The 24,861-nt window shown below is 39.6% G+C and overlaps 1 protein-coding gene across 4 annotated transcripts in view; it reads left to right on the forward strand.

The window, feature by feature from the left end:
• The first annotated feature begins 3,135 nt into the window (after positions 1-3,135).
• qki2 (QKI, KH domain containing, RNA binding 2) overlaps positions 3,136-24,861 on the forward strand; it is a 34,935-nt gene continuing 13,209 nt past the window's right edge. The window contains exons 1-3 of one of the 4 annotated variants that reach the window (XM_017696110.2): positions 3,136-3,812; positions 16,007-16,149; positions 22,326-22,442. In XM_017696110.2, the coding sequence (XP_017551599.1) occupies positions 3,671-3,812; positions 16,007-16,149; positions 22,326-22,442 (402 nt within the window). In that variant the 5' untranslated portion in view covers positions 3,136-3,670. The remainder of the gene's footprint in view (positions 3,813-16,006; positions 16,150-22,325; positions 22,443-24,861) is intronic. The other 3 variants (XM_017696109.2, XM_017696112.2, XM_017696111.2) reach the window with 3 other exon arrangements.

Below are 24,861 nucleotides of genomic sequence, written 5' to 3' on the forward strand. Positions count from 1 at the left end.
AGCAGCTGTGTGTATTTTTATTTAATTATTTATTTATTTATGGACAATGACAATATGGCCTAATACAGAGGCATAATATTAATGGCTTAGAAGGAGAAACAATTAATCCTTCAGGACTTGGCATGAGCACTGAGTGTGACCTTTGAACTTACTTAGGCTTCATGATGAAGAAGTATAAGAAGAGTATCCTCGTCCAACACCCACAAGTACGCGCACACACACACACACATACACACACACAGTGATGCACAGTTACGTGCATGAGCATGCATGCAAACACAATCATTACACATAAGTATACATGTTCACACTGCAGGGTGGTGAGCAGATAACAGCTTGTGTACAGATGAAGCTGAAATGCAGAAGCAGGTGGGGATGTTTCTAACAGGCGTGTGTGCTTGCCTGATAGTGCTGCCATCTGTTTTAGCACCTCATGCGGGAAGAAGCATGCAGAGGGTCCCACCTCACCATCCTTCTCATCACTGCTTATCTCAAGGCTCTTCCATATGGAGAGTAATTAAATCAAAGCAATCTACTTAAGTGGCCATTGTTCAGTTTAACATGCTGCAAAGAAACTGTTGAGTTATAAAATCTCAGAGCCTGATTGTTCAAGTAAGCACATCCTTAACTGGCAATAGTGTAAAATTTGCCAAAGATGTGGTATTTTATAAGAGTCTATAGATATTTAAGTGTCTCATACATGTAAAATCTGTCTTACTGGACTGATTCATAGGAGTTAATGTCACTTCATAACAGATGACATCTTGAAAGTATCTTTGCAGCAAACATACAAAGTAGTTTGGTTTAGTTCACTGAAAAAAGTGTTGCATGGAATTTGCCAAAAATATATTTGGGTTCCCGCGACCCTGACGGAGAAGCGGCTTGGAAAATGGATGGATGGATGGATATATTTGGGTTTATTTACTTCTGGCAATAATTGTGCTGATGTAACGTCATATTCAATACATTATCAGTGTTGAGATCAGCCAAAGGTCACATTTTGAGCAAGTACTGCACACAGCAAAAAACACTGAGTTAAATCAAAACCTACAGCATTGAATGAATTCTTAGTGGTCATTTGGGCCTATCTGGACTTAGAAATAACACTGCAACACAGTGTTAATTCAGCATTGGTGTTTATGACATTACGATATTGCAGCGCCTTTACAGCTACAGAGGAGGACTGAAGGAGGGCAGGAAGGAGGGACGAAGGGAAGGAAGGATGTGAGTCTATTCATTTGCTAATCGCTGTCACTTCAGCTTGTCAGCTTACTGTAATTGCAGAGCATGAAGTGCATGAATAGGGAACACAGCTCAATGACTCATAGATATTGGTCTTCTTTTGTGCCTTTTCAAGTCTCTGCCAGAATGAAGTCCGCTAAACAAACATCTTTTTTCTTTCACATTTACACATCTTTTGTCCATCACTTTGCGCTGCTATTGTCTTGCTCACTGTAATCTGTCTGTGGGTCTGTCTGTGTGTCTGTCTCTCTCAGAAGCAGCAGCAGTAATGAAACGCGGCCCGTCTTCTCACTGCTCTGTTAATTACTTCTCTATTTATTTAGCGGTTGTGCTGTGGTGGTGGTGGGGGCTCGGGGGATTGTCTAATGCTTGTGTTAAATAGCCCGCATTCCGATCCTCTGATGCCCAGCCTAACACCATCCCCGTTTTCATCTCCACAGCCCAGCAAATTAGCGCCCAACTGACTTCCTCCATGTGGGCACACATGAGAGCAAGAGGAGATCATCCTACAACAAATACTGTAACCACTGAGAAGTCAGTTTCTTTTGGTGTCTAGTGGTTATACTGTGATAGTATAGCCACCAGTGGTGTGGTAGTGTCTTTCTTTGCTTGTGAACTGAATCAATGTCACTTAGTTCTCCTAAAGGGCTTTATCCTACATTTTTTGTATTTTATTGTTTTGTTTCTTCTTCCTTGAGGTCCATTTATAACATTTGTGTGGACTAATGTACAAAAACAATCATTTTACATGACCTCTCTATCATTTTCCAATCTCTCTTCATTTCTCATAATAAAGCAGGCTGTTTTTTGTTACTCTACTGTAAGACTGATGTATGTAAATAACCTCTGTTCTGACTGGGTGCCTGTATACTGCCATAGGCCAAAAGCAGTCTGGGCTAAAACCCTGCATATTACATTCTAGTAAATGGGCGAAGCTAAACTGCCATACGCTAAATAGGCAGATAAATGCAAGTTTTCTGATTTTTGTTACGTCACAAAAACAACAGCGTTCTAACAAGCTGGGGGGGCATGTCAGAACATTGTAAATAAGTAAGAACATTACAAAACCTTCTGGAACAATGTGAATGTGGAAGAACATTCTGGAACCGTGTAAATTGTGGGAGAACATTCCAGAACATTTCAACAATCTCACCCGGGTACGGCACACCAACCATAACGTTTGGCGTCTGTCGGAGAACGTCTGAACGTCTGATCAAGGACACAGCAATGACGGATCTGCTGTACCCTTGAATGCTGGCATGCACCAACTGCATGGAGGTCCTCCCCTCAGCCAGTGATCCCCCGCCACAAAAGCAGCAGGTTCACAAGGTCAAAGAGTCGGACCCCGCTTTATGAATACGGATTTGCTGTGGAGATGGAAGCTGCCCATCCTTGCTGTTCTAGGATCAGCTGTTGTCCTGGATTTCACTTTAGTTGTCTTGGAAAGAAACCTGTATGGGGCGCAAATCTGATCCAAATGCAGCACTGAGGTGGAACGTTTTCCTGAACGAGAGCCTCTCACTCCATGACATCTGAAAAAGCATAAGCAATAATCAGTGAACGAAATGTGGGCGCAAACCCTGACGCTGTGTTTGGCTTTCGTTTCCTTTCTCCTTCACTCAGCAGCGTTCACAACTTTAGAAGCTTGTTAATGCAGCAGTCTGCAGCTTCTCTAATCCTCCGTTTACTGTTTCCTCACAAAACAGTACAAAACGTCAGCAAACACAAAACATAAGTCACGAGAGAGAGAGAGAGGGTGTAGAAGTTTTCTCCTCCCATTCTCTCATGCCTCTGTAGAGCTTCACTATGTGCTGTGATCATGTGACTATCTCAGAGCAGCAGCAGCCCTGTGGCGGAGCGCGAGCCATCCGAGAGAGAGAGAGAGAGAGAGAGAGAGAGAGAGAGAGAGAGAGAGAGAGAGAGAGAGAGAGAGAGAGAAGTTCAGCCTCAGTATCTCTATCGGCGCTTCTCACACACTGAGCCTGTACTGAGCTCGCTGGTGGTCTCGAATGGACTGGACTCGGCGTTAGTGAGGGCGAAACTAAACCAAGCTCAGCGGGCATGCCGGAGTTCCGACAGTTAGCGGAGTTTTTTTGACCTTCGCCAACGAAGTACGAGATTTATTTCCTTACTCTTACTGTAATTCGCAACAGCGCGTGTTCGTGTGAAGCCTAATCAGCAGATGGTGCTTCGTAAATCAGTGCGGCGAGAGTGTTTCTGAGGAAAGAAGCCCTCGTTGACTGGAAGCAGGAGTTTGACCGACCGCACTGCTGTGGAGAGAGAGACGCACACTCACAGAGAGGCGAGCAGAGAGAGAGAAAGAGAGAGAGAGAGAGAGCGCTGAAATAACTGAGGGAATAAGTGGCCAAGCGGTGCTGTTCTCCCTCCTCACATCTGCTTTTCGAGGTTTTTAGACAGTCTTTTAAATATGGTGGGGGAAATGGAAACGAAGGAGAAGCCCAAGCCCACTCCTGACTATCTGATGCAGCTCATGAACGACAAGAAGCTGATGAGCAGCCTGCCGAACTTCTGCGGGATTTTCAACCACCTAGAGCGGCTACTGGACGAAGGTAAACGCTTTTTCTGTGGCCTCAGACTCAAATAATGCGCGGCACTTTCTTCGTGAAATACGAGCACGTTTGTGTGAAACTTCGGTGACTCCAGTGGATGTTCGCTTTGGGGATTTTACTTTTTCCCCAATCAAACATTTGTCGAGTTGCTTTAACCACTTTCTTCTTTTTCACTGCCCTGAGTAATTCAGCAGAGCCCCCGTCTCGCACACATCGTGTTAGATGCGGCGTGGTAGATCCATTTTCTCCGATAAAAAGAGGCAACTCCCCAGAACTGACTTGTAAACTTTGGTCTGAGTTAAGTAACTGCAGTTTTTGGTAGCTTAATAAAAACACCACTACGGCTAGAACAGGGTGAAGCGACTGACGAGGGTGTAAATCACGGTGGCCCATACTGGCTACGATGAGGAGCTCTATGCGATGGCAGTATGTGAAGAATGTGTGAGGGCGGTGTTGCTGTTTGGGAGCGTTTTAGAGCTTCCAACCAGAAACTTCTGCGCCTGCGCCCTACCAGTCGCCAGGGGGCTCTAGTCAGTTCAGATGAAGGGCGTGGAGCCTGTGGGCCCCTCACATCACCCCTACAGCTCTACGGAGAAAAGGGGGAGCTCTGAGAGGAAGATGTTAGACTAGCTGAAAAGTTGGTTGTCTCATATTGTGGCTGTGTGTTAGTTTTGTGAGATAAGTGTACTTGGCCAACTTTAAACATGGGAATGTAGACCACCAAGACAGTAGTGCGTACTGCTATGATGTATGGTTTGGAGACTGTGGCTCTGTCTAAAAGACAGGAGGCTGAGCTGGAGGTGGCGGAGATGAAGATGCTGAGATTTTCGTTGGGAGTGACAAGGATGGACAAGATTAGAAATGAGCAGATCAGAGGGACAGTGAAGGTGGAGCAGTTTGGAGATAAAGCCAGAGAGGCCAGGTTGAGATGGTTTGGGCATGTGTTGAGGAGGAATAGTGGATATATTGGTCAAAGAATGTTGGAGATGGAGCTGCCGGGCAGAAGGAGAATAGGTAGACCTCAGAGAAGGTTTATAGATGTAGTGAAGGTGGACATGGAGATGGTTGGTGTAAAAGTAGAGGAGGCAGTGGATAGGGCAAGATGGAGGCAGATGATCTGCTGTGGCAACCCCTAAAGGGAGCAGCCGAAAGAAGAATGTAGACCACCCAGATTTTACATCCAGACTGCATGAACGTGAATTGTTCCAAGAGCCCATATTCTACATGTTCTTGTACTTTATTCATAACACTGGTGTAGGTTCATATACATTATGACCATTATGTGAACATTATGATCAACCCTTCTTTATTTCTTGTTTTTCCTACTTTGCCTTTAAGACTGATATATGTACATGGCCTCTGTCTGGATTGGTTGTCATGTATTGTGCCTCATTCAAAAGTAGTCTGGGTTAAAACACTTGTTATAACTTCACTGTGAATGGGTGGGCTAAACAGCTGTAGGCTGAACAGACAGGTACAGTGTACACAAGTATTTGGACAATGTAACTATATAAAGTAAAGTTTAATAGGGTTCTTTTAGTTCCTTTATAAAACTGTTTTAGCACAACATCAGACTGATGGTAGACTATTTGTGTGGAAAGGCATCTTTTAAAAGAACTGTAAAGCACAAGAGTTGGAAAGTTTTGTTACAGTGGGGTTGGTGAGCTTGTGTTCTTTGATTTGCTTCCTGAACTCAGAACATACACAAAGGTATGCACAAAATATACAAAGATATTTTGGATGCAAACCTGCAGAGGTCTGCTGAGAAAATGCTCAGATGACGGTGATCTGGAACACACCAGCTACATTTTGAAAGAATATTTTGGCAGAAAAAAAATGAAAGTCTGTTTATAATAAATGTGAGTTGCTTTGACATTTTGTTTTAAATCACAATGAGCATAATACATTTTTAAGTATGGCACAAACATCCAAATACTTTACAGGGCCACTGTATATGTGACTGTAATGGCATTGTTTTTTGTGACATCACATAAGCAATCAGTCCAAAACTTGATGCTTTTTGCAGGTTAAGTTCTGCATATTGACTACAGACTGGGATCATGAGGGTTACGTTTTTAACACTTTACATATTAAGTCAGAATCTTATTTAAAACGTTTTCAGTGATTTGGGCCCTTTAAAAGTCACTGTCACATTACTTTGCCTGATTGCAGTTTTGCCCATTTTAGTTAGAGAATGCTGAGAAGACTAAAGTAAGAGAAGATCTGTCCATTTCCCTTTCTCACACGTGCTGAGCATACATAGCTGGCCATGGCTTAGCTTCTTCTCAGTTCATTGCTGAAGTTAATGTATCATAAACAGTATCTCTGCATTCACTTGCCTAGAGAGAATGGAGCTTTGGCTGATTTATGTTTTCAGTGTTGGTCAGAAGGGCTGGAGTCTATTCAGACAGACTGCTTGAAATGCACAGAGTCTCTCTGACTATTTTTTACCACCTCACAGACTGTGCCATACTGAAGTGGTCAGATAAAACTGTGCGTGTGTCACAAATAACTTTACTAAGCTTGTGTTTTCACTTCCCGTATTTGAGTCTAGTTTTAGGCTGCTTGCAACACTGAGCAGAGGGAACTGGAGGATGAAATGAGACGAAGCTCTTTAGGGGGTGAATTTAAAGCGTGGTCTGTAAATAAGCAAACAGAGCAGCTTTCTTTAACCTGCTTTATACTCTCATACAAGGCTTGTAACCAAAGGCAACTTAGGACTTGCTCTTATTTGAGTCAACATTTTGTATTTTAGGATTATCTTTTTATGTTAGTTTTGTTTTTCCGTTTGTTCATTCAGTTGTATACCCTTAAGGTCCATGTACATTGCTAGCTTTTCATGTAACATAAATTGGAAGTTATATATTTGGAAAAATATACTTTTGACATTCTATTATAGCTCTTAGAATGTATAATGTCTTGCTATAAAGAATAGTCTTTATATTGTTATAAAGACCAAGCATAGACTAGTATTGGGCAGATCCACATAATAAAGAAGCTGAGTAGGAATAATGCTTTCTTAGACGTTTAACATTTGTCACTGTTGATTACTTGGCAGTTAAGGGCAGAAAGAATGTCCTTTGTGCATAGACTGTGTTTTGTGTGCATGTATTTGTGTTCTCTCGTAGGAACACACATTCTGCCTTTATGCAGCTAATTGAATTATCTGAGTAATTAAGCCAGTGGGGAACCAAATATCTGGGACAGAATCCCGAGCCACGTCGAACCTGTGCATGGAAGCCCTGCCTTATCTGTCTGATTCAGATAACATGGAGGGCCTCAGGGCTGCATGCTGACCAAGCACTCCCAGAAAGGCCTGCTATTAGCATTGATTTCAACACAACTAGCTGACATCTGGACAGACTCAAGAAATTTTAGAGTCAAATGCTAAATGTTAACCAAATTGTTGACTGAGTTTGGTGAGATTAATTATGGATGGCATTGTATGTATTGTTTAGACATTTTAGTTTTCATACAGACAATAGATTTTTTGCTAAAGGGCCCATATCATGGAAAAACAAGATGTCTTCACAGTTTTAAATAGAGGTGTTTGATATAATATATAAACATTGTTAAAGTTTCATTCCTTAGTCCATAGTTCATATATAGAAACAAAGCTGCAATATTAGCCTGTTTTGAATTCACTTTTTTTAGATGTCAGTAAAAAACAATGCATTTACATAGATCTGCCTATGAAGTCTGCAGCAGTTTACCCCCTCTCATTCATACTGAAGTTATAAGGACTGTTTCAGCCTGGACTGCTCTTTCAGTGACACACAGTAGGGCAGGCATTCAGAGCAAAGGCCATTTACACATATCAGACTTAAAGGCACAGTAACCAAAACAGGCTGTTTTAAAAGTAAGAGATAAATAGAAGTTGGAAAATGTCAAATAATTTTTACATAATCAGTTTTTGGTGTATAAACCCATGCAAACATTATAAATAAAATACAATATATTAATATTGCCTATTTACAATCAGATTAGATCTACTGTAATTAGCATATGTTAGTCCAGTTTTAGCCTATAGACCCCCTTGTAGCCTATCTATGAGCCTATGCAGACATTGCCTTGTATTTTTATAACATAAAAATAAGGCCATTTACATGACTCATTTATATAGACATGAAGAATACAGATTCTATACTACTATGCTATCTCTTCCTCTGCAACAGGTGATGTGATTAGTTCTTGTTACTATTTTAACTTCTTATTGCCCCTGTGAGTTTCACATAGGATATGAATTCACTCCCTCACAGTTTGCCTCTGCACACTCTAGCCACAGCTGAAAGGCTGACATGTCTGAAGTTTTCCAAAGCAGTTCGTATAAATATGAAATGAAAAGCAACCTTATAAATATCAGTGTATTTCTCACATTACTTTTTTTCCTGTAGTTCACAGCGTTCATGAACTCTCCTAGGCCGTGATGAGTTGTCTAATTTTAGATCAGTGCCAGGTTGTGTTTACACATGCACCCACATTATTTTTAAAGACTAGTCTTAGCTGCCTCACTTAGAAACCTTGGAAATATATGCTGATACTTAAGCAGCCACTGAAGTGTACGTTAGTGTTCGAAGCTCTGCTCTAGATCATGCTGATACAGTTTGAAAGCTAAGGGTATTGCTTTTACTTTGAGCAGCAGGTCCTTCTTCAGTCACTGGACCTGGGACCACTTCTAATCTATTTTGGGACCGCTTGTAATCTATTTCTGAATGGCCTCTGATAAACAAAGTGAAATGTGAGCTTGCCTCTAATGTTTTGACCTTTGATTGTCCTGACATGTCCCCTTGGTCAAGCAGTGCTCTATCAGGTGTCTGTGTTTCTTTGGTAACTCAGTCTGCACCTAGTCTGACATGACTGACCAAGACCCCACCTCTGGCTTGAACACATCATATGATCATGGTCAGGATACACACACACACACACAGAGTTGGTGACACATCCCATAATTCATCTATCAGCACATTACTATTAGAGTTGCTGGATGTGCCAGAAAGAGAGGAAGGGGGACGCAGAGAACTGTACAAGGCTGGGAAGAGTCAGTTCCAGTAAACCATAGCCCTGTTTTATTGCTTTATTTTATTGCCTTTGTCCCCTTCCCCCTGTCACTCTTGTGACAGATCTCACTCCCACTGTCACTGTCGCAAGAATAGCCATTTGTAGCACAGGGAAACAGCAGATGTTTAAACAGTTAAAATTAAAATTAGCATGGGTGCACCAATTGTTTACATGTACATCTCTGCTTGTGCTATTCCAGCTGCATCAGCATACATATACATTTAATACATTTAATAAAATGTAGAAACTGGAACTAGAATCACCTGGATTAGCATTAGAGAACAATACAGCATTTTTTTCTGTAGTGTTGCAAAAAGACTTCCAAAATAGTAAATGTCATCAAATATCAGTTTTAATAAACAGCCGAATCTAAACGTCCCTCCAATGCTGATATTTTTGTGTGTACTCCCTGCTTATAAGCAGCTTTTTCCACCATTTTTTATAATTTTGAAAATTAGATCACAAAGACTTCTGGGCAAGCTCTGCTGCTGAGTTCTACATTTATGGTGACTCAGTCCCTGGTCCCTCCAAGGGTTCATCTAACAAGCTTCACTCTCACTTCATAAAGTAATGAAACAGGCGTTAAGTTTGCAAGAGGGATTCTCCCACAGGGAAAGGCGAGGGAAAGTCGACCAGGGTGTATTAAAAGAGTAATGAAATGGGGGGGGGCCGTGTGGGTGCATATTCAAGTGAGCTTGTTCTGTGTGTGTGTCTCATTTACTCACAGAGACTTTTTCTGACCTTTTGCTCTGTTAGCACATGTGACATGAATGCTCTTTGATTTGAATTGCATTAAACCATTACCTTCTTAGCCAGGTCCTGTGACACAGCCTGAGAGAGAAAGAGCGCGAGAGGCCTGAAGACACAGGAGAATGTAGGGAGCGATGAAGGCACACCAACCAATTAGCCTCCCTCATACAGAGACGAGGTGCAGTCAGAGAAATCAGTGAAGATAATGTCGCTATCGTAACACTTTACAGGAGAAGGAAAAAGATGTTCTGAAATGTAATGCACTTTAAGGTAAAGAGATTGTATTCTAAGTAACCATTTAGATTAGTCCATTCTTTGTGAAACTTTCATTCAATGTAAAGGTCAGCTAATATTTTCAAATAGTGTAAAAGAATTTAAAATGGATGAAATTAGATTTAAAAAGCTGTTTGTCTGGGCAGCAAGTGTTGATTTCCTCAGAAAACTGCGAAGTAGAATAAATTAATCAACTAATACAATAAGTAGTGATTTTATGTAAGTCAGTGTGTTTGTTTAACCAATTCCAAACCTGTCCTCATAGCAGCTTAGTATTAATTGTAGTTCTCATTCAACACCTGGTTTGGCTCATCACCACTTTATTTAGTTAAATCTATTGTTCTGGTGATTTTAACAAATCTATGTGATGGCTGGGGGTGTGTCCAAGAGAAATCTGGAACCAAGCTTTGTTCTTCAGGCTAGTTCACAGGATATCAACTATTTTTTTCAAGTTATGAAATGCTTGTTACTTTTTATTGTATTAATGTTTGTTTGCAATTGTTAAAAAGATATATGATGGAATCACTGGCAGAACAAGATAAATGGTTTTAATCAATGTGCTTAGGTGACTATTGCACATTACTATATATCTGTATTAGTAGTGAAGTATATATAATAAGTTGTTTTTTTTTTATCTTAGCCCAAGAATTTTAGTTTGACCAAAAACTGAGTGCATGCTTATTATTAATATTAAAATTCATTAACATTTAAAAATAAATGCTGTTGAATAGCCAAGTGCAAAGTGAACCCATTTGGTATGTGGCCTGGTTTTGGCCACATGTTTTGATGATATGTGCACTAGATTATGAACTGTCACTGTTCTATTGAGCTTTTCTGCCTATTCATATAGGGAATATTAAAAATGAGGCAAAACATCCACTCTGAGCCATGTTTTTGATTTCTAAATGGCCCAGATTTTCCTGAAATCTCTAGGTGCTAAAAGTGCCTCACATGTTTGAAACCATCTAAAACGGTTGACCCTGGACTGACATGACCTTGATAAATGAGGGTGAGATTAAGTAGCATAGCAGAGATTGAAAGAGGAGCACCTGAGTCAAATCTCACATAGTGCAGTGTTATTGTAATACAAGGTAAATAAGATGTTTTCGGTTGTCTTTTGTAATGTCCTCACGTAATGAAGCAACGTCACCAGTCAGTGGCAGATGTCAGTTCTAAACTTCTAGGGCCCACGATGCCACAGCTATGATGTCATCCTCGAAGCCTGTAGTTTGCCTGTTGTTAAAAACTGCATTATCCTTATCTAGTCATGCCTGATCTGTCTGATAAGATTGCTGTGCTGATAAGCCAGCGTGTCAGTCTTGTCTCTTTGATCACTTCATTGCACTAGTCTTTATGCCTCTCTCTGCCACAGATGGGACTGTTTGTCTCTGTAAATACTCAACATTTATCCCCCCCCCCCACTAAATGCCACCTTGCTAAAGGCCTGACAGAGGCTTACTGTTCTAGCCTGTCTTTCCTTGTAGCTGCTCTGCCTAAAGGGAATACCTGTCATCTACCCACAATCCCATACATCAACATAGCTGTACGTTCATTGCTGCCTCTTCCAATCACATCACATATGGTGATCTTGCACCAGTCACAAGCACAGAGCCTCAGCTCATGCTCAGAGCACAGCTTGGCTATCAGCAGGCACATCCTTTTTATGGCAGAAAAGGCAGCAAGGTAATGTGGTGGAGAGATATGAACAGCAGAGCCCCTGCAAGGCTACCACAAGAGCTTTGTTTGTTTGTGAAAAAGGAGTCACTCTTTTCAGAAAAAAGGCAAATCCATTTTTCCTGCCAAGTCAACTGATACCTTGGTCATTGATGGATGTGGAAACATACAGAATAGCATTATATATTTTCTTGGGCGTGCAGTTCTGGGTGGGCTCCAAAAGTGTGAGAGTTAAGAGGGTGCGCTTTCTTGGCAGTAGAAGACTACCCAGATGGTTTCCCTGTTTGAGGCCTGCTCTTTCATCCCTCCAGCAACCTTTCCATCTTCCATTTTACCTTTCTTTAGCATTAGCTCCCCTTTTGTGAACTCTTTTTTTATGTTTTTTTTTTTTAATGCAGTGGCTATACTGGGCATTCTAATGTGTCACCACACCCATTACATCTATGTTTGGATGATTTTTCTGCTTATTCCCTGTAACTTCAACAATAGAAATTATTTATGAACAAACTCTCTTATCTCTGTATCTCTCTTTTCCAGTTTCAAAGTTTCACCCCAGATGGTTTGTGTAGCGGAGATGGAGATGGCTCTGCATTGTTCCAAAGTCTTCATACTTTCAGACTGGGGCTTTGAGCCTGTCTGGCAGCACTGTGCCACAGGCTTCTATATCACAGCTCATGACAGTTTCTCAGAGCAACCACGTCAATATGACAAGAATTTAACGGCAGCTCTACAACTTGGGGCATACTTATAATTAGCCTTGTGGTTACAGGAGAAATACTTCACTGTAGGTCATGAGTCATTTGTTTTCTCCATATATCTCTGCATTATATGCTAACATTTCTCTCTCTAATGAATGCAGTGGCACCTAGTGCAGGGTGGTGCGGGGTTTAGTGACCTCTTTGTCTTCGCTCGAATGCCTCATGGTCATGACGGTTGTCAGTCCAATCTGGCAGTGGAAATTTCTCTCTACGCAACTACGGAAACTGTCCGACATCTCGCATTAAATCATACTCACTTCTCTGCCAGCTCAGATCTCTGACTTTCAGTCATTTGGATACTGATAATGGAATTTTCAAGATTTCCACTTCCATAGTGCATAAATAAGTTAAATTTCCTTTCAGAGCTCTTGACTTTTTCTCTGTCTCCCATTGTGGTTTTCAGCAAAGCACTGTTGCCTTTGACTTTATACAAAAGATTACAATTTGTGCAGTTTTATAGTCAAGGAGAATCACATTGGATACCTCCATGGACATTACAAACTTCAGCCCATAGCAAGCATTTACCAGTGGAAGCTGCTCAGGTACTGTGTGATGAGTTCAAGACCCATATACTATCAGTGACCGTATTAGATTTGTGGTATATCTGGTATAACTTGTTATGAAATAATAAGCATATGTTGTGAAGTAACGCTATAAGTTTCTTCAATACACTGCCTTAGCTTGTAAATCAGTTATGAGTTGTGATGCAGGTCTTCTGCACTCTGAAGTAAGTTGTCTGGTCGTGCCAGTTTTGTGTTCTGTGCAGGTGCTTTGTTGGCCTTTTAAATTAGTGTCTTGTTTTGCCAAATACTTTAATAGGCATGTACTCACTCATTAGTATTTGCACATCTTTGATGTAAAGGTGCAAAACATGGCAACATGTAATTATCCATATGATTACAATACCTTATTATAAGATTAGAGTAATTGAGGAGTTCATCAGCAAGTCTATATTTTTAAAGCACCGGACGCCACTCTGGATTGTGAAGGTGATATTTATGCCTTTTGGCTTATGCCTTAATGATGTAGACATTACATGATAGCATACCAGAGCCACTGTATCATGATGGGGCATTGGGCTGGTGGACTCAAATGGCAGTAAACAAACACAAACTGTAATTGAGAAGTGTCTCTCTCTCTCTCTCTCTCTCTCTCTCTCTCTCTCTCTCTCTCTCTAATGATGGTCTGCAACAGGGAGGACTATGCGTAATGGTTTTGCCGTGCTGACCAGCAGTCTGTAATGTTTGTTTTTAGAGCCACTGAAGGTTGCAGTAATGACAGCTCAAGTCGACGTGACAATTATTTCACCTTCATTCTGCTAAGGACAAAGGCTTTTACACCTCATGAGATGCCACAGACAATAATTTCTGTGTGGGGAGTTGTATTGGAATGTGTGTGTGTGTGTGTTTCCGTACATTAGTCAAGCGGGTTGCTAAAAGCTACTTAGTTTGGAACATTGAGGCTTTTGGAACTTTTAGTTGAGCAACACTAAATATAAATCTTTGAGTGGCAGCTTGATCACCTTCTAAAAATGTACATAATGGTCTGCTGCAGACCTCTTCTGCAGAATACCACAAAATGGAAGAACTTATGTAATACTTTTGCAGTGCTAAAGTGCCCAAAGTGTTACATAATTATGGTGTTTTTAAATTCTTCCTAGAATATAGCTTTTTCAGGACATTTTACTGTATGGTTCTCTTGGTACAGTGTGCATATAGAGTACGCAATTGCGTACTGAATGCCAATATTATGTCTGTCAACATTAATACTAGAAATGGCACCCTACCACTGAAACCTTGGGTCAGGTGATGCTGATATCAATTTAAATATTTTTTAAATAACCCTGTTGGACCTCTTTTTGGGTCCTTTTTTCATTGTGGTATTTGTGACATTTACTTTTACACAATCACATAACACAATTTCTTTCATTTTTTTGTATTCAGTTAAACTAGAGGTGGGCAGTATAGCAAAAAATGAAATTTCACTGTACACAATATGCATCACAACATTTAGTTTTGTCTGAAATGTGTTCAGGTGGAATGGAAAGAATGCGCTAGTGATGCCACATTTTAAAACATATACATGCGTATAATGATTTTTGTTTAATATTTCACATACAGTGCTGCACTAAAGTCACTACACCATGACTAATTATGCTGTCTTTAAAATGAAACTTGTAAAAACAGGTGTCCTCTTTATGCTCTTTATCACGATAAAGATACAATATTGTCATACTGCCCACCTGTTAAACCCATTAAAAATACAGAAACACAAATATTGGTGAGTTAAATTGTATTGAGTAAGACGCTGCAAATGTGTGCAAAATGTCACGTTTTAAAATACGGCAGTTGTAATTCTAATATAATACTTAACCAGCTACTCATTGCTATGTTAACCTGTAGCAGCTGTTAACATTGACATATGATCTACTCCACGTTATACTATGTTGCACTGTAAGAATTTCTGTGATATTTCAAGCTTAGTTCCTTTGGATTGGATTCAATCCTTTTTCTCAGATATTCAAGCCAGAATTTCTACAGGTATTGCTACCATACTATACTGGGTTTCGCATTGGTGCCATCTTTTATTAATGCTAATAAACTATTTGCGCATGTACTGATTTATGTAGAAGTACACCTGCATGGCCATGTTGGTTAACATGAGGTACTTGTAGAAATCTACACCGTGCAGCCTCTCCTGATAGTCCCTGTGAAGGCAGAAGGGTTTGAAGAAGAGGGTCAGATTAGTGCTCATGTAATATCTCAAAGTGTTTCCTATTGCTGTAAGTTTGCTCAGGCCTGATTTACTCCAGCTGGGAGAATCTGATGGGAGCCCCTCAGGCAATGACTGACTCGACTCAGGGTTACATTAAAATTACATTAATCGGCTAGTCTGGCCTGGTCTTTGATGTAGTCTTTTCAAACCTTATTGTACGTCGTCGCAAATCCGTTCTAATATGGCATCTCTTTTGTCCCATAGTCTACAAAGAGCTTTTGTTAAATACTGATCATTGTCTTTGTCTTTTGAGCTAGTCTCTGATGAATTGCATGCATTGAGCAGAGAGCATTCAGAGGGTTGGTGTCTGATTGATTTTGGGCGAATACTTCTGATAGGTTGCATTTGCATGACTGGTTTGGCATACTTGCCCTCAGGGAGTTGTCTGAATTCAGAAGTAGCTCTTATCAAAAGTAACACAGTCATATTTAGCAAGAGTAATTTTCTGATGGTGATGCAAAGTAGATAACATGTTTTGCTTGTGCAGGATTTGTTCTGTTTTGAGCAGTCTCAAGTTAAATTATACTAAAAATGAAGGTTTCTTGTTGTTTTTAAAGTCTAAAAATATCAGACTATCTGCAAAAACTGTACATCATACAGACCTTATTTCCAGTTTTATTTGACCAGATGTAGAGAATTAGCTTATTCTTTCAGTAACTTTGAACTTCATAACTATGAGTGAATGTAAATTGTGGTTCATGTGAGAACGCTCTGTTCCTTAAGTAAGTGCTCAGTGAGTTGGCCTACATAACCCTCATGGAGATTTAACCCAGTTTGATCTTTTACCTGAAGCTCTGACTTTGACTTGAAATCTCTTGTGAGTTCTGTCTCTGCCTCTTTGCTCTTACAAGTTCATTTCTCTCAGTGCCTTTGCGTAATTGGCTTTTTTATGGCTCTGTTTGGCAGAGATTGGCCGGGTACGGAAGGACATGTACAATGACACACTGAACGGCAGTACAGACAAAAGGACATCAGAGCTGCCAGACGCCGTGGGGCCTATTGCTCAGCTCCAGGAGAAACTCTACGTGCCTGTAAAAGAATATCCAGATGTAAGTGGAATTTCATCACCAGTCTTATGAACTTTTACATGTGTGCTTCTTCTGTGTAGCCTTTCTCTACAGGAATTACATGGAGCTGGAAATAGATATTTTTCACAGAACACATTACAGGAAAATTGAACAATATCAATAGGACCTTCTGTCACAGAAAGCTGATGTGTTTTTACTGATTTATTTAAAGCATGTCCCAATATTTCTTGGATCGATCTACACTGCAATAGGTTAGTGGATGTGTCGTAACCAATGTTTGTAACATTTTAACATGTTTTTGTTGTGACTTTTTCTTGTAGTAACTAACATGGTTAGATCACTGGTTTGCCATAGTTATCAACAAGCCAATAAGAAACAATTTAATGTTTTAAAACATATGCATATATATAACCTGTTTAAAAATCTACAAGTACAGATAACTTCAAATGTCAAATATCTGTCAGATGAGTTTTGGCTGTGTGTGAAACATGATTCTGTGCTGACAGGCTTTGCGGAGGAGGCTGCATGCATATCTGGGAGCTGGATCATTTATTGTCAAGGGCTTTTTTTCTGTTAATTAGCAGTTTGAAAATGTAAATGTACAGCCCACAAATGTATGCATATTAATATTTAAGTGTTCTGCTTATTTATTAACTGATTATGGAATCATTATTGGTCAGAAAATTAGTTTATCTAGAATCATCTGAAAGAATCAACATTTGAAAAGTATGATGTCCAGCATATGTCCTGAAAAGCCATGAAAAATTGAAACTTTCTTTTTCTTTTGTGATTTTCCTTTTGAAACCTTAAGTAGGGGGCAATACAAATAACAGATCTGATATTTCTTATTTTAAAACTACTACATTTGAAAAAGGATATTTTTAAGGTGAGCATCTAAAAGTAGGCTATTATGCTCAAACATTTTACTACTCACATGAACAACTATACAGCTAATGGTATGACTTGAAAATGATGTTTCATGCTAGATTTGTTACAGGATTGGATCTTATTTATTCTTTTTTCCCCTCCAACATCCGCTCCAGAATTTCTGTTCATATACTGATACCCATCTGTACAATGTGGAATTTCTGTGAGTGAATAGTTGTAGTTGTAACTTGAGGCTGGCATTTTCTTGTAAGTCCTTTAAGTCCTAATTCTTCATATTGGGAGATATTGGCCTGAAACTGATTGATCAAATTAATTTATTCCTGCCTGTACAGCAATAATCAAAAGAAAATAATTACATTGTAAATATTGCTTAAAACACTCCCTTGCGGCCTCTTGTTGCTCTTTCATTATTCTGTGAGAGTGTGTGTGTGTAGTCTTGTCAGCAATTAGTGCAGCAGACAGAAACTGTATAAAATGTCTTTGCTAAGCATTCTCTTCACTTTTATCTATCTACTTAGGACTTTTCTACCCTACAGACAAATATTCAGGGATAAAAACTAGCAGTTTCAATCACAGATTTAATGCCTCCATGTTTTAAATCTGCCATATATTTTACTTACATTTAACATTTCACTTTTTCACTTTTAACTAAGAGAGGAATAGTCCATCATGTCTGTTCTTGGTAAGCCTTGATTAAGGTGATGATGACATCAGGGGTAACTAAATGACGAATGTAACAGAAGCTTCTGAAGACCATCTCTGCCTGTAGAGCCTTCATACTGATAGCCACTGAAGAGAGGATAATAATAGCTAAACTATAGATAACAACCAGCTGAAGTTAGCTAGGGAGGTACTGATATAGGAATTGTTGGCCAATATAGATATTCAGTGTTTTTCATGTATATTTCCTCTGATGCCGATATTGATGCCAATACAAAAATTCTGATCCACAAATCAGTTGCAAATGCAGTAAAATCAATAAAATGCCTTAACATTCTGCTTATCCACAGTAAAATAAATGTCATCAGATATTGGTATTGATTCCAATATTTTTCTTAAATGATTCTGATGTCATCATGCTTCTCTAAGTTTTAGATAATGAGTAAAGTACTTTAAATATCTTGTCATACCAGTAGTGGGACAGTTCAAAATACAGACCAGCAAACAGACAATAGCTGAAGATACAGCTCATGAATAAATAAATCATGTGCTGAATGTGACTGATGTGCATACATGATTGCTTCCTCAGGGTTTGTTTTCTGGGATCTAGTATACTTCGCCCTAGTACACTTTGACAGTTTACATGGAACATTGTGTTGTTATTGAGTTATTGGGGTCACAATGTTTGTAAAGTAACAAATTTGTAAAGTTTGGAACAACAAATCAGGCCACTCCTAAGGAGGTCATATATTTGTATTTATTACTAACCATTTATTCAGGTTTATTTTTATGCTTTTTTGGCCCGATCCTGTTGTAGATCAAATGAAAAAATACAAACCCTCATCGCCAAAGCAATCATTAATCACTGTGCTTGTTTAGAGTGTGACTTTTCCCTCCTGAAACACAATCAGTGTTCTGATAATCCCACAAAAATCTGACAGGCCTCCCACAATACCCCGCCAGCTGTGGGGTCACATGCTGTAAGAGTGCCTCAGAGCCCAGGCTGGAGAGGCACGTAGAGCTCTGGCTTCTGTGTCCTCGCTGGCCCGGCTAATTAAAGAAGAACGATCTAGAAAGTTATTACTGCCGCTCTAGCACCTGTTCTCCATGGAAATGAAAACAAACGAGAGCTTTGAAGGTAATGGGAGCAAGAGAGAGATGAGAGGAGCAGAGATGAGAAGTTTTTACGTGTCTTGATTATTTTTCCATGTGGTTGCATGTGGTTCTTTCTCTCACTTTGTGATAAAATCATTGCGAGTGATTTATTTATTTTTTTTTTATTATAGAGTGCTGCCCCCTGTCTCTGGATTACTCCCTCTCTCTCTCCCCTCTCTCTTTCTCTCTTCCTTCTCCTTTTCTCTCTGTTGGGCGGTAATGAGATTTGTTCGATGCTTTGTTGTGGTTAATTGAAAGCTGCACAATTCAGATGAATTTTGCAAAACCAGTAAACAGCGCAAGAGAAAAAACAAGGTCCTGATGTGAAGAATTCAATTATGTGTGTAATAGTTATTTGCTATTCATTAATATTCTCTGAACATGTTTGTTTGTGATTCAGCCACGCTTGAACTGCAACAAACATTCTCTATAATGTAATAGTCATATTGTTGCTGTCTTAAAAAAATGGTAACTTTACCGGAAAAGGAAAACATGTTCATGACTTGAATGTACGTTTACTTTTAATGTAAGAATATTTTATTCCATATAATTGTAAGACCAATTCTATTGGTCTGTTAATCGTGAAATTCACACAGTATAAACCAAAACAGATGGAGCTAAGAGGTTTTGGTATGACAGTGATGATATGACCCAAAGCAATGGATGCACATTAATGCACACTGTTGCATTGTACAGTGTAAACTATTAAAATAATAGTTATAATATACTAGAGTGATTAAACTTGCACAAAACACTGAACAACAATATCACTGAGATGCAAACTGCCCTTTTGCCATGAACACACAGTAGTGCGATGAGCTCAGCTCTAAATATACAGCACAGAGAGGCTCCATGGCCACAGCAGCTGTGATCAGGCATAGAGGAGATGGGCTTTAAAAGGAAGAGAATGCATTGTGACCCTGAGAGAGAAAGGCAGCTGCTTGGCTTATCACTCAGCCCTCGTGACAGATAAGGTTAACTGCTCAGAGAGCGGCCTAGCCGCCAGCCTGCAACCGCCAAAAAACACAATGTATTATTCCTGGCCCCACTGCTATTGGAGATGCAGCCCACTAAATCACGTCAGGGCACAAATAACTGCTTTAACTTTGGTGACCAGGGTGATCACTCAAACCCTCTATATTCCCTCTTACAAATCCCTGCTCTGAGCCCTACTGTTCGCTCCCAGGAAACAGCGGTTAGCCTGTCAGTCAACACTCTTAGCTCTGTTTACTGTCACAATGATTTGTGTCCTTTTTTTCTTGCTAGGTCATTTGTAAGCCTTTGGCAAGTGTGTGGCAAAGACCAGGCAAAATGCAGCTTTGTACTTTGTGGCCTAACATAGTGATAACTATCATAAGAGAACCTTGTAACGTTGTGTGAACATTTCATGATATAAAATCTTTTTTCATTAAAAGAATGTTAAGAATTTTTTTTCTAATCCTTTAAATTTCCATTTCAGTGATGCAAAGTTTCTGTTGACAACAAAGTTATGTTAGTTATTGTGAATAAAGTATCCATTACTGTTGGACTCTCTTGAACCCCTTGTGCTCAAAGTGTAAGAGCTGATGCTCTACATTGTTCATCCATTCTTGATGATGATTTGTGGACCAGTTGCTTTTACAGATACCCTTCTGCTACTTTTTCCTTCCGTTTACATTGATTGATTCATTATTTTATTGCCACATGATGTCAGTGGTAATTGTTTCCAGTGCATAAAGATGTAACTCAGCTCTGTAGTAGCACAATAGTACATACAATGTAACACATAGGAAAACCGTATGAAATTGCACATAATTTCACTCTAATGCATTCTAACAATGTTTAGTGATCTTATTGCAAAAGAAAAAAATGCTATTCTTGAAACACGTTGTCTTAGTGTTGTCACTTTCATGCTACTCTCTGTTGTGGACCTTAGCATAACTTTTGCATTACATGCATTACCCCTTTTCCCACACATGCCTGGTCTTTTCTCCTTTTCTGTGCAATGTATACCTGACATTGTTAATATCTAGTATTTTTTATTAATGGGGTCAGGAACTGCAAATGATGCAGTTGCGAATAAAGTCTATATGTGTTGTAGGTCAAATGATCCCATTTTAATTAAAATGTGTTCCTCACTACTGTCCAAACTGAGTGCATAGATAGCAGAATTTATTAAGCTTTATTTGCGGAAAAGGTCGCCTGTTATTCATTTCAATATGAAGAAGTTCACTACGAAGAGAACATGTTGCTCAGCTCAGATATCCATTTCCTGTAATTCAGAGGGAGGTGGGAAATGAGTTAGGTGTGAAATGAATGCTCGCTTTCTTCACAGTCAATCCCTCATGTCATTCTCTCAGAGACATGAGGAATGTTGCCAATTGAGTGTGTTCAATAGCAAAGGTGTTGTATTAGTGCATCAGCTGTGACACAGTGGCAACTACACATTGGAAAAAAATACTTGTGTGGTGTGTAAATTAGGAGTAAATCAATACAACATCGAATTGCAGTATTCTATCAGTATATCAATACAGTATTCATTGAGCAAAATTACTGAAGTGACATTAACAAGTTTAAAAATGGAGCCACATTTGGAGGCATATTTTGTAGTCAAAAGTTATAAAATCACCATATATATAAGAAAATATTATATTACAAATGATATCTAAATTGCAATTTGAAAGAGTGCAAGTTTCAAATGACACAAGCTTTTAAACTGTCAGTCTGACACACTACATTCAGCAGTCAAACTTCAAGCCCAGAAAAACTGCTGCTTTTCTTGTCCAAAAAGGCATGTAATTTATATAAAATGTGCATTAAAATCACAGTATTCGTGAGAAAAATCACAATTACACATTTTCCCCAAATTGGTGAACCTGTGTGTGTGTGTGTGTTCACCTTGCTGGTGGGAATGGGGTGGAGTCATGGCTGTTGGCAAATGGTACATTCCAAAGGGTCTTTGGGCTCTGGATGTCTCCCACTAAATAAAAGGGGATTGAGCATTCCTCACATTCCTCTGGAGTTGGCAAAGTCTCTTTGATTGAATTATACAATTATATTACCATGCTTTAGTTCACATTAGAGCTTTTCTAGAGCTTCCATATGTGAGACCCAGGTTCTGGGTCTCAGTGTTCTGTTTGTTTTCGTTATTCAAGATGTGTTTATAGAGCTACCTGTGGCTATTTTGATACTGTTATACACACAGTAGCACATACCATGCAGTAACACATATTGCATCCACTTACAAGTGATGCATGAGCTGTTTCAGACTTGCTGACATTTATATAGTCAGTGCTTTACAAAGTACAAAACACAGGCATGTGCTGACAAATGCATCATTCACTTATATCAACTCCCTCCAGGTGGCAGGTGTTTTCCTTGCATTATACCACACAGCAAGGAACTTCTGCAACAGTGAGAGCTATATGATGTGGAAGTGTGTAATACGTGTGTGACATGCAGATGTGTTGTAGTGAATTAAGTCCTGTATTTTCCTCTCTTTTCATGGTATGCAGTTCAACTTTGTGGGGAGAATCCTCGGGCCTCGTGGGCTTACTGCCAAACAGCTGGAAGCTGAAACAGGCTGCAAGATCATGGTGCGGGGAAAGGGCTCCATGAGAGACAAGAAGAAGGTGTGTTTCTTTCTTTTTCTCTTTCTTTTGTTTCTTTATTCATCTTCCTAAGACTTTATATCTAATATGGACAGTTGTATGTAAATACCTGCTTCATTTGTGCAGCAAAGTTTTATTTTTCTTTAAAGAAAGCCATATTTTTTGCACCAGTGCATAACTAATACATGCCAAATGGCAAAGGATAAAATCCAGGCAGCCTCTATTCTAATGGAGTTTCTGTTGGAGTCTGCTTGGCTTGCACCACTCTGGGACTGAGACAGACATTCTGCCTGCCTCCAAGGGTGCCTGACATAGAGGAAAAATGACTCGCATTAAAATGAAAATGAGTGCCATTAGAGAAAGAGAGAGACATGTGGGGAAAACACTCCCTGCTTTTTAGAGCTGAGCAAGAGGGTTGGTTCACTTCTTCAGTGTATGTCGCTCCCTAGACTATTTAGTCCATGTTTTTAGATTAAAGGACAACCTCTGTGTGTTGCCACACCCAATTCGTTTTGCCTGCAAATCAAGAGCGGAAGAGATTATTATACTGAAGACAGTTACACTCTTATGAAAGCTGATTTTGTCCTAAAATAGTGTATTTATGCCAAATAATGCCAAATAAGACTGAAAATAAATTTTCAACAAAGTTTCAAAATGTTTTTGCCCTCAATAGCAGTTTAAGTTTATTCACCTGAAGTCTCCATTGCCTCTAAGGGACCTTATAAACTGCCTATAGATAGGCCTAGATAATCTGCATAAAACTGAGTTTTGGTTCTCCCCTGCTAGTTAGAGATTTAGTTAAATTGAGTTAGATTTAGTTCAATTTCAAGTTGAGCATTTGTGTAAAATTTACCCATTTGTAACAATAACCCACTTCTAAATATATTTGTCTGTCAAAGGCTCAATTTTGTAGTGAAGGAATCTGGTATTCTAGGAGCTGAAACATTCACTTGTTCCTAACATCACAGATTCTGCTGCCTGTGGTTGCAGCAGAATGACAAATAGAAGCATATTCAAAAGAATACAGAGTAGCAATGTGGCAGATGAGATTCTTTGCTGTGCAGTGTTGCTAATTCAGAGTGATGGGGAATTAATGAAACACAATGAGCTGAGATCCCCCAGGCACACTGCCATGTTCTGCAGTGTTACACAAGCTGCACCGCCACAAATTTTGCCCAAGCCCTCAGCGGACACAGTAATAGAGGGCATTTAATTGGACGAGATGGAAACGCACTCTGGCGGGTCTGTGTTTGGAGCCGTGTTTGCTGTTGCATGTCTGAGAAATATTTAAAGAGGATTTTAACGGTGCCAATAAACACTGCTTCTCCAAAGCTGACATCAGCCATTTCCAACAGTAGCCACCAGGGAGCTTCTCCTGATCAAGGCTGCGAATGCTGTTGTCATGATGACTTGTCAGAATCACTTCACTGCATGCTGCTTCTGTATGCACATGTGGATATTCCACAAAGTTTGTATCTTTTAGAACACAGTATCCTCCAGTTATGATTCGCGAATTACTGGACAATATGTCATTGTAGTAAAAGAAAAGAGTGAACTAATGAAAGAGGTGAAGAAGGTATGTGGAGGGGTTTGAAGAAGAGTGAACAAGCCAGGCATCAAACGAAGGTGCCATCTGGATCCACATACTCTTATTTTCAACAAAATTAGATTTATACTCACAGTCCCTGGGATATATACACAGGTGTGAATCTTTACAGATATAAATTTGCACCAGAACGCTTTGTATTCCCAAGTGGAAGAGATATAGGGCCGTGAGATAGAACCTGGATAGTATAAAAGATTTTTTTTTCGACATGACTAAGTGCGTTTCTGTACCTGACAATTTGCTTGTGCTGTCGGGGTCTGCAACATCAAAAGTAAATTAGTTTTGATCTGCACTTTTTTTAGAATAATATTGCTATCTTAAACAGGGTGATTTACTGGAACTTATTGCTGCTACTGTCAAACAGAGACAGACTTGTCATATTTCTTCTTGGTTGAGGGTGTAAAGAGCACAACCCCTGAGTGTGCCCACTATTCCGAACACGCATGAACAAATCCACATGCTCACCACATGTAGGTCAGTGCGGAGCCTCTGTGGCACAGTCTTGTTTTGACTTCACTCACTGGAAAATTCTTTCTACACTTCAAAGTAGCACTTGCTTTTAGCGTGTAACTAGCTCCCAGGAGCATTAGACTGTATCTTGTTATTGAGTGCATATATTTGATCAAGTAATTGCTCGTTTGTGAGTAGGTGGCATCCAGTAATTAGCAAAAACATTGCCTCCCTACTGCGATCTAGCTCTGACATCTAAACATGGCACTAGCTGGAACTTGACCTCATATGCCTTTTCATGCTCTTACTAAAACTTCTCTACTTTACCATGTCATCTCACAGTCAAGCCCTCAGACGAAGGGCTAATAGGTTTATAGTAATTGA

This window comes from Pygocentrus nattereri, chromosome 13 (assembly GCF_015220715.1).
Source record: "Pygocentrus nattereri isolate fPygNat1 chromosome 13, fPygNat1.pri, whole genome shotgun sequence".
NCBI lineage: Eukaryota > Metazoa > Chordata > Actinopteri > Characiformes > Serrasalmidae > Pygocentrus > Pygocentrus nattereri.